At 33.4% G+C, this 9,647-nt stretch overlaps 2 protein-coding genes across 2 annotated transcripts; both read left to right on the forward strand.

Annotated features, from left to right (window-relative positions):
• Nucleotides 1–189: 189 nt before the first annotated feature.
• On the forward strand, nucleotides 190–1,052 carry LOTGIDRAFT_233742 (hypothetical protein). The gene has a single exon (XM_009060468.1). The coding sequence runs from the start codon at nucleotides 227–229 to the stop codon at nucleotides 698–700; it is 474 nt and encodes a 157-aa protein (XP_009058716.1). The 5' UTR covers nucleotides 190–226; the 3' UTR covers nucleotides 701–1,052.
• A 1,438-nt stretch (nucleotides 1,053–2,490) lies between these two features.
• LOTGIDRAFT_191852 (hypothetical protein) lies at nucleotides 2,491–8,258 on the forward strand. The gene is made up of 9 exons (XM_009060469.1): nucleotides 2,491–2,554; nucleotides 3,870–3,978; nucleotides 4,435–4,555; nucleotides 4,974–5,022; nucleotides 5,506–5,603; nucleotides 5,930–6,009; nucleotides 6,297–6,397; nucleotides 6,605–6,674; nucleotides 7,002–8,258. Exons 1-9 carry the CDS (start codon nucleotides 2,502–2,504, stop codon nucleotides 7,029–7,031), a joined length of 711 nt encoding a protein of 236 aa, XP_009058717.1. The 5' UTR covers nucleotides 2,491–2,501; the 3' UTR covers nucleotides 7,032–8,258.
• The last annotated feature ends 1,389 nt before the right edge of the window (nucleotides 8,259–9,647 follow it).

Genomic DNA, 9,647 nt, shown 5'->3' on the forward strand with positions numbered 1-9,647 from the left:
ATATGTGTAGAGTAATTTAACTCAATTATTGTTGTTCGTTGTATGTGTTACTTACTCTCCTGACATTGATGGGAAAACCAAAGTGGAATATTAGTAAAAAACATGAATTGTTGAACACTGGGAGAAACACAATCCTAATTAGAATATACAACTGATTAGATATAATATTAAACATTCTTCATATTTCCTTTCAGGACAGCAAAATATCATCAAGTATCTGCTGACCATGCCTGGTGCTCTCTGTGACTTAAGAAGCTTCGGACAACAACCAGCTGTTCCCAATTTTCCTGGCCAGACAATTCCGGATCAGACGATTCCGGGCCAGACAATTCCAGGACAAACCGTTCCTGGTGTTGGTGGAATTCCTGGTTTTCCAACTGCAGGAATCCCCGGTGTAGGAGGAATCCCCGGTGTAGGAGGAATTCCCGGTCTAGGAGGAATCCCTGGTTTGGGAGGAATACCCGGTTTGGGAGGAATCCCCGGTTTAGGAGGAATCCCCGGTTTAGGGGGAATTCCTGGTTTAGGAGGAATCCCCGGTTTAGGACGTGCAGCAGCATTGGCCAATCCGATAACGTACGCTCTATTTGGAGACATCGGAGAGGGTAGCCAAGGAATGCTACTACTGATGGCCCTGACGGGAGGAGATACCCGCCAAATGTCCAGAATCTTAACTTGCAGACGACTTTTGAGGACCGGTTAATTAAAACCAACTCTTCATTGATCATCTTTCAATATCAATTTACTGCTGTTCATATTAACATACACATCGAGATCTTTCGCTTTGTTTTTATTTTCTTGTACGCAAACTTACTTCATTCGTCTTCACAGAATGAGATGAAATAGGCTACCCAAAGAAAAGAGCGAAGCAAAATTTCTCGATTTTGTATTTAATCAGGTTGTATCTAAACGTGTTTTCTATATTCGAAGTGGTTTCCTATTTCTGTATTTTAAGGATAATCCCTATATCATAACAATTTATATATTCTCACTGTTGATTGTTGTTGTTTTTTGGTTGTATTTCGTTTTTGTAAATAAATATCCTTCATGTAATTATGTATGAGAATCATTCATCGATCATGCAAGGGGTTGGGGTCTTCCTTTTGGCCTAGAGAGCAAGGGGCTGTGGTGGCGGCTTGGCACCAATCCTATTCCTTTTGGCCTAGAGAGCAAGGGGCTGTGGTGGCGGCTTGGCATCAATCCTATTCCTTTTGGCCTAGAGAGCAAGGGGCTGTGGTGGCGGCTTGGCACCAATCCTATTCCTTTTGGCCTAGAGAGCAAGGGGCTGTGGTGGCGGCTTGGCACCAATCCTATTCCTTTTGGCCTAGAGAGCAAGGGGCTGTGGTGGCGGCTTGGCACCAATCCTATTCCTTTTGGCCTAGAAAAGTTGTTTAAATTGCCTAGATTGGTGTCCGATATAGTATATCTATGTGAAATATAATACATACAATAGAAGATACGGGGTCAACCTTCTGGGACTGGAGCTACAAATAAGAGTAGACCGTCTGAATGAGGTGGGGGCAGGGGAGATTCAACTTCAAGTTTCTGTGCAAACATCATAGGTACAAGCCTCCCATGGAGAGTTCTTCCCTAAGAAATTTGTTTAATAGATTTGGTACATTACGACACATTTTGGGGGCAAAAGCTTATAAAAATCTAAATTTGCTACAATGAAGTGAAGGTACAATATTGGGGATACAAACTTTTTTATTTTAATGGTGCTCCTGAATGATTTAACTGTCAGAGGGTAATGGGGTGGTTGGGTCTATAAACCGAGATCCCTAGAAGATGGGTTTCCGTATTTTTTAATGTCAAATTAAGCAACATATTTGATTTTTTGGTTTTTCTGATAAATTATCATGTATTCTTCATCATATAAATATGTTCTTATTGCATATACTAAAGAGTTTTAACCAATCATAAATGTCCATGTATGTAAAAAAGACTTTTTGACCTTTTTTGATTTTCCTTTCCTTGGAATTCTGTTGATAATTCTCTTCTAATTTAGCTAATTATGAATTAATTATGGACATGTGAGACAAACTGGTATTTTTCAGTAGAACACCTTTACTTTCTATTCATATAAGTATTAGCATTTTCATTTTTATAAATGAAAATACGGGAACCCATCTTTGAACCTCGACAGGATTTTGAAAATCGAAAAGAGTATAGGCTAATTTAACTGAACACTGATTTTTACTTTTCGTTTTGAAAAAAAATCTTTACATAGCCTAATGTAGAGATCTAACCTAAAAACATCTTTAAGTGGAAATTTCTAGGCAATCGTCCCTTTTCATGAAATGCAATTTTTTGGATGAATTTCATCAAGTGAGCTAGTGACAATGACACATCTTTTATCAATTTCTGACATATGATTGTCATTTCATCATTTCATCAAGGAAGTCGACGTGTCACTCTGATGTTGTCGGAAGATCAGAACATTGACACGCCCATTGATGTAAGGGATAAAACTCTTGTTTGCAAATAGTTTCACAGATTTCAAGATGGCGACCCGAAATGAGTTTTTGCCAGCTGCTCTCTTCAAATTTGATAATTTGTAAGTTTTTCTGCTCTGTTTTTTTAAATTTGTTTTATTTAACGCTAATGGGTATATCGAAGAACATTTTAATCGCAATTTTCGACCGATTTAGCCATTATTTGAAATGAAATAAACCAGATTTGTTTGAAGTATTTTCACTTTCAGTGACGTATTTTCCAGTATATTCTAGAATAGGCCTAGATATTATTTCCTTATCGCAATGACATAGTTTTTAGTATCATTTTAAAATCTCCATGAAAGACCATTTTTGCTTAATATGGATGAAACTGAAAATGAACTTTAAAAGGAAAAGTTTGGGAGAGGCCTTTGCTATCATTCTTGGCAATGGCCTGAGCTGATAGTGATAGTAGAAGTAGGTCAATAAATAAGTTGCTCTGCAGAGTCAAAACAAAAAATGTAGGACATATTATTATTATTTCACTACATAGAAATAGAAATTACAACACATATTTCACGACCCGGTGGAGAGACCAACTCTAAACGTGACTGAAAATATGGACATAGAGGACCATTAAAATGAAGGACCTGCATCACTATTGCCACTAATTCCTATAAATAAAGTATTTTTTAACCTGTTTCATATTATTATAAACCCTATATAATTTCTCATGTGAAGAAGAAATTGAAATGTTTCTCCAATCAGATGCCATTTTTATTTGGAATATATACCTTTGGTGGTGTATTTTATTAGTTTGCCATGGCACCATAGCTATCACTAGTTGCATATGGTTGCAAATAGTTAATTGACTGCTATTATTAATGTAATGATATGCGTCTGGTAATTGCTATAGTGTAAGGCAATTTATAGACTTGTCTGTTAGGGCTGCAACAATTCACCGATTAATCAATGAACCGCGATTTTTTCCTCCTTATCAATGCATTGCGTTGGATAAAACTAATAGTATTGTTTTAGCACGGTTAATTCTTAGCCCCCTTTAATAACAAATAATACAGAATCCTTGTGTGTATAAGAACTTGTGTCATGTTTTTATTTTCCAAGTATGATTTTCACATCATTGAATTTGCAAAAATTTATTTCTGACTAAATGTTCTCAAGTGCTTAATAGTGACAAAATTGTTAGTAATTTTACACATTTCTACTGTATTTTCTCTATCCTTCTGTAATAAATGAATCGAGATAGTTATGGCAATAAATTGTATCGTTGGATGAGTATTGTATAGTGTATCAAATCGCAAGTTCAAGAATCGTTGCAGCCCTATGGTCTGTAGTATATTTTATTTGTAACAACCTATAGTGTATATAGTATATATTGAATTATCAGTTTTTTATGCCTTATATCATCTATTTTAGAGAAGAATATGTACAGAAACATTTAAAGAATGTATATGGATGTTTGGGTATTGGGATGTTAACTGCAGCTGTAGGAGCCTATGTTCATCTCTTTACTAATCTAATGCAGGTAGAAAATTTATACTTTTAAGACTTGTTGTAGGTCAAGGGTTTTCAATCTTTCTCTTTCCATTACCTTTTTCAGAATCCTAGATCTTTTGCATTACACTAAAACTAAGTGTTTGATGATGTCACTCATTGCAAAGGGTCTTTTGTGATCTAAAGCATCAAGCACTTAGTTTTAGTTTATTTACATAAACCACAGACATCTGATTCAAATTTGTAATGGTGTAAATTGATGCCAACAGTGTCCCTGATATATATAGAATATTTAGAAAACCTCTTTCCAATTCTTTTAAACCAGGGTTCTCTGGTCTTTATAAAGCAATGAATAATATTATAATGGTTAACAAGTATATAGATAAAGACATAACAACTTAATAAACTAAGGCTTGAGAATATCTTTAGAGAAATGAGATGTTGTTGCTGACTTTAATACTGATTTTGATGTGTATTTATTTATTAGGCTGGATTATTAACAGCTATTGGTTCAATAGGATTGATGATATGGCTGGCCTCTATTCATCACAGTAAAGAAACAGTAGGAAAGAGAATGGCAATTTTTAGTGGCTTTACTTTCCTCTCAGGTAATTCCAAATATGATATGCTAAGTTAATAATGCTCACAAATTCCTATCTTCTACGCAATTAGAAAAAGTCTGTTTAATCATGCATGATGCGCATTTGTTATTAAGGAAAATTTGACAAGTCAAAGTTGGCATATCACACACACCAACACTTGTCAGAAATTATTTCTTTCTAGGGTAACAGACTCTGTACTGTACAAAGCTACCCAATGTAGTCTTTCATTACCCATTGTCTATCTCACAATTAACATCTAACTACTATAACACCTGTTACAGATTACAGTGATTTAGCAAGCTAGACACTTGATCACTAACCTGAAATTCAGAGGTTGAATCCTGCCTAGGTCAAGATAATACCTTGGAATTCCCACCCCTCCTTTATATGTTATATAATTTAACATTGAATGTTTATTTTATAGGAATATCTCTGGGCCCATTGTTAGATATGGCAATGACGATTGACCCCAGGTTAGTATACTAGTCTTGTATTGAGGTACTAATGTAAGTCTAGAATAGTACCAGTTTGTTATAGTATTAATATCAGAATGGTGCTTTATGATCTCATTCCCTCATTACCTTTGTTCAAACATCAGAAGTTGAAGAAGGGGAGATATATGTAAATTATTTCATTTCAATTAACACAAATTTCTATCAAATGATTTGTTAAATTTAGCAAAGAGGGAAATAGAATTTTGACTTTAAGCTGTGATTAGACCATGACCATTGGGGTGTATGGTGCAGGATGGGATTATCAATATGGTAGAATATAGAAGTGAATACATTTGGACAATGTGTTCAACACGATTTGCTTCTACTATATCCAACTGAATCTGTAATCCCATTCCTGATGCCACAGCGGCCACCTTTACTCATGAATATTCATGACACTTATTTGGTTCAAAAATTTATATTGTCTGAGTGTTTGAATGATTATGATTAATTATTTTTCAGCATCATTCCATCAGCCCTTCTTGGTACAGCTGTAATCTTTATTAGTTTTACTCTGGCTGCCCTCTACAATAACAACAGAACCTTCCTCTACCTTGGAGGTTAGTCATATTAATCTTCATTTGAATAAACAAAATATGTGTTATTAAAAAGACATATATAGAAATTGATATCCCTAGTTTGTGGTATTTATGAAGGAATTATGCGATTTTCTTACATTTTTAATACTTCTGAAGACTATTTACATATATTCAGGATCCAAATCAACCACTGAAAAATGATGAATCTGTCCTTTAAGTGTTGTAGTTATAAGTTCTGTTAACTTTTAAACTGTAGATAATCTTCAATTGTTATACTTTTTTTAGGATCATTGGGATAAAATTCACTAATTTTTCTGAAGTTGATAATGAATTTTGTTTTTTTTCAGGTTTTATTTTGTCTGGTTTATCTTTCTTGATGGTATCATCTCTAGCTAATCTTTTCTTCAGATCCCAGATGTTATATGACGTACGTAATTATCCAGTTTTTAATTTAGGACGCAAATTTCCTATATATATTGAGTTAAATTGAGTTAAATTTTCCCAAATATTAGTCTGTTAAAATAGTTTTAATTAAAAAACAGTAAAAAAAAAATCTAAAAATTGAAAAAAAGAGTTTTATTTATTTGTTAGCTGCCATGTTTTAAAATTTTGTCACTTAATTTTTTTTCTTGTTAAAATTCATAGGTTCAAACTTCCAATTTTTTGTCGTTGTTTGATATTAGATTTTGAACTAAACTGTATTTGTTATTGTAGTTGAATCTATACGGTGGACTGATCATATTCTGTGCCTTCGTTCTGTACGACACTCAACTTATCATAGAAAAAAGAAGGATGGGAGATGAAGACTTTGTATGGTAGGTGTAACTTTAATTAGAACTTTAACCCTGTTGCCAGTGCCTTATATTGAATATTAACTTTTCAATCACCCTAATCTCTATTCATATTATTCTGCCTGAATCAAACACAAAGCTATTAAAGTAATGGAAAAAGGTTTTGTTATGTGTATCAGGGATACTGAATGCATCAAATCGAACCATTCCAATTTTTGTTGTATATTGCAGGCATGCTGTAGACTTGTTTATTGACTTCATTCAGATCTTCAGAAGACTTCTTATTATTCTTTCCAAAAAGGTGGGTTTTAGTTTTTTACCTACCCAGAAATTTATTGATTTTCGTATGATTATACAATACATACTAGAAGAACTCTTTCAAAATTGGACATTAGGAGTTACTTTGTTCCAGTCATATTTCTATTAAAATCTCAAATAAAGTTGATTGGGTTATGTTACACTGAGAAATAACACAGCAAATCGTACAATTTTTCGATAGACTGGACCTCAGACTCTGTTTCTCAAATGAAATAATATTCTGTGAAAGAAAGTTCTGTTCACCAATTATAAAAATCTATATTTGACTGTAAATATAGTATATTATATAACTTAAATTATATTTTTACAGGAAGAAGACAAGAAGCGACGAAGGAATTAAGACAAGGGGAGATAATTTCAGTCTATATCTGGCGCTAAATTTGATTTAACATATTAATCTTTGATTGGCTCAAATGATAATTTTTGTGTCTTGTTAAAATTTTAATCTTTTTGATTAATAAATTTTTTTTTGAAACTAAAATTTAAGAACTTTTTTGAAAGGGTTCGATTTTTGGAATGAACATCTAATAAGCTTGTTAAAGTATTTCGAGTGATAAATGTTTTGGTCTAAATTGAAGTAAGAAAAGATGGGTAAATTTGAAATTATTCAGTATAATGGTTAATATGAAAATAATGATATTGTATTTTTTGTTTCAATGGGATAATGTTGGCGTCCATTTTGTTTTTATGTTGTTATTTATATATTCCAGCTTGTTCTGCTACTCTATCAGTTTGAATAGATATAGACTAGTATTTAGTTGCTAAAACAATATCCTGCTATATATAAAATATAACTCTAATAGTCAATATTGAAAATATAGAGAAATAGCTTTGTCATGTAGACAGAAAAATGCATCTGTTGAATAAGTTTTAACATATTTTGGATACATGTAGTTTGGGTTGATATTCTAACAATTTGAGTATTTTAACTCTTTGACCAACCAAGGTGTAACTTTTAACAGAAAAACACCTAAAAAGATGCTACATTTGACATAATGCATTGAGTATGAATAAAACAGTAACTGTAGTTTCTAATATATAGACCAATATAGATTAATAAATCCAACTTTTTTTGTTGATAATTTGCATGAAGATGTGATGTTGTTAAGTTAATAAAACTAATTGCTGAATTCACTATTACTTATTTGAGGGCTTTGGACATTTTTGAGGACCTTATTTAAAAAATTACACCTGAATTAATAGAGCTATGTTTTAACTGTAGGGAAAATGGTGTAATTGTTAATAATTTACTCAGTTGAAGACAGGTTTCTGACTGTCTTGAGGGCCTTATTCACAATATTAAGCTAGAGTTAATACAGCATTGTTTTAACAGTAGGAAATTCATCAGTTGGTTGGTCGGTATCTGACTGTCTTGAGGACCTAATTCCTAAAATTAAACTTGAATTTATAGAGTGATGTTTTAACAGTTTGAAAAGTTATTCTTATTGGTTTGATTCAATCAGATTTGTAATAGTAATATTATTTTCACCATTACACAACACGTATTGTACATGTGTTTTGTCTTTTACAGTATTCAATAAAACTTCACAATAAGATTCTAATCCTTCTGTTTATCTTTAATAAAGATGTGGTTCATTGTTACAGTTGCCCTAGTTGTAAAATGCTTACAGATATCCATTAAAAATCAATGCCATGAGGTTTGAAAAGGATCTCTGTGATCGTAAATTGTTGTCCTTATAAAAATGGGAGTGTCCTATCCTCTCTGTTCTGCTGACAAGCGAAGTTGGCGTTAATTTAAATGGTACAAATATACAGTTGAGGATTCGCCACTGACTTGATGTTTCAAGATATCCTTTTGATAGAAAGGGGTGCGCATTATGTTTGCAATTATATGATATTTGCACGATCTCATGTCCCTGCTCCATAATCTAAATCAGTGCAGGGAATTGGGAATCATTGATCTGTAATCTGGCAAACGCTGGGCCAGCCAAATTTCATGGGTAGAAACTCCACTGTGTTTTTTACCGACTATTTTTTCGACAATATTTTATTTACCAGTACAGCTTACCGACGATGACATCGTTGCTGTGCATAGAAAGGGGTACTGGATGATAGATGCTAATTCACGCAATCTTTCGTCGTGGCTGTGCATATACAAAGAGGGTCTGGATGATAGAGGCTAATAATAAGAGTAATATATGCATGCGACCTTTGAACTTAGTCTACATGATGTTTTTTGATTGGTCCTATTACATGAATAAGATTAATATATGTAAGGGAATTTGAACCAGGCCAGTATACGATTATTGATTGGTTATATTTTTAGATAACACGACAATACTCTGTTCCCATTGGTTAAGTTGCTGGGATGCCCCCAATTCTGACATTTGATTGGATGGAGATAGGGAATCCCCTTTAAGAATATAAACAATACTGCGTGTTGTTGTTATGGTTTATAAATACTACCCAGTTTAAACAGGATTTAATAAGAAAAGGGATTTTTTATAAGAAATGGTATTCGCAAACATGATGACTGGTAAATAATTGTGCAATTAGCTTCTAGGTTATAACACGATATGTAGCCTAAGTAGGTCATTAAAAGGTATGTGTGGTTCGTTTACCCGTTTATCTCTTGCATGATATATATATATCATATTGGCCAGTGGCAGTGAAAAGGCTAGGCGAGAGTATCCGATAAGATAGTAGGCCCATAGATTAGAACACAGCACATTGTCAGCTGATTATAAAAAAAATTACGTCAGAAAAGTCAATAAGGATTTATAGCATACAGCTGTTGCAGCAATAACATTTTTAATTCAGCAAAGGATTTGATTTAATTATGGAAGTGATACAGAGTAATGCAGATGGAAACCAGATAGCCAACAGACCAACTGTGCCTATAACGCTGAACGATCCCTCGGATTATCGTCCAGAATATCAAGATAAATCTAAATACCGTGATTTTGGAATCCACAACACCCCAGATTATGTGATC

Source organism: Lottia gigantea (assembly GCF_000327385.1).
Source record: "Lottia gigantea unplaced genomic scaffold LOTGIsca_42, whole genome shotgun sequence".
NCBI classification, from domain to species: Eukaryota; Metazoa; Mollusca; class Gastropoda; family Lottiidae; genus Lottia; species Lottia gigantea.

Bases quoted from the DNA above. Each gene is read 5' to 3' on its own strand.
- LOTGIDRAFT_233742 (XM_009060468.1), top strand. From the start codon at position 227: ATGCCTGGTGCTCTCTGTGACTTAAGAAGCTTCGGACAACAACCAGCT.
- LOTGIDRAFT_191852 (XM_009060469.1), top strand. From the start codon at position 2,502: ATGGCGACCCGAAATGAGTTTTTGCCAGCTGCTCTCTTCAAATTTGAT. The intron at 4,556-4,973 runs GTAATTCCAAAT...TTTATTTTATAG, and splicing joins TGGCTTTACTTTCCTCTCAG to GAATATCTCTGGGCCCATTG. The intron at 5,023-5,505 runs GTTAGTATACTA...ATTATTTTTCAG, and splicing joins GCAATGACGATTGACCCCAG to CATCATTCCATCAGCCCTTC.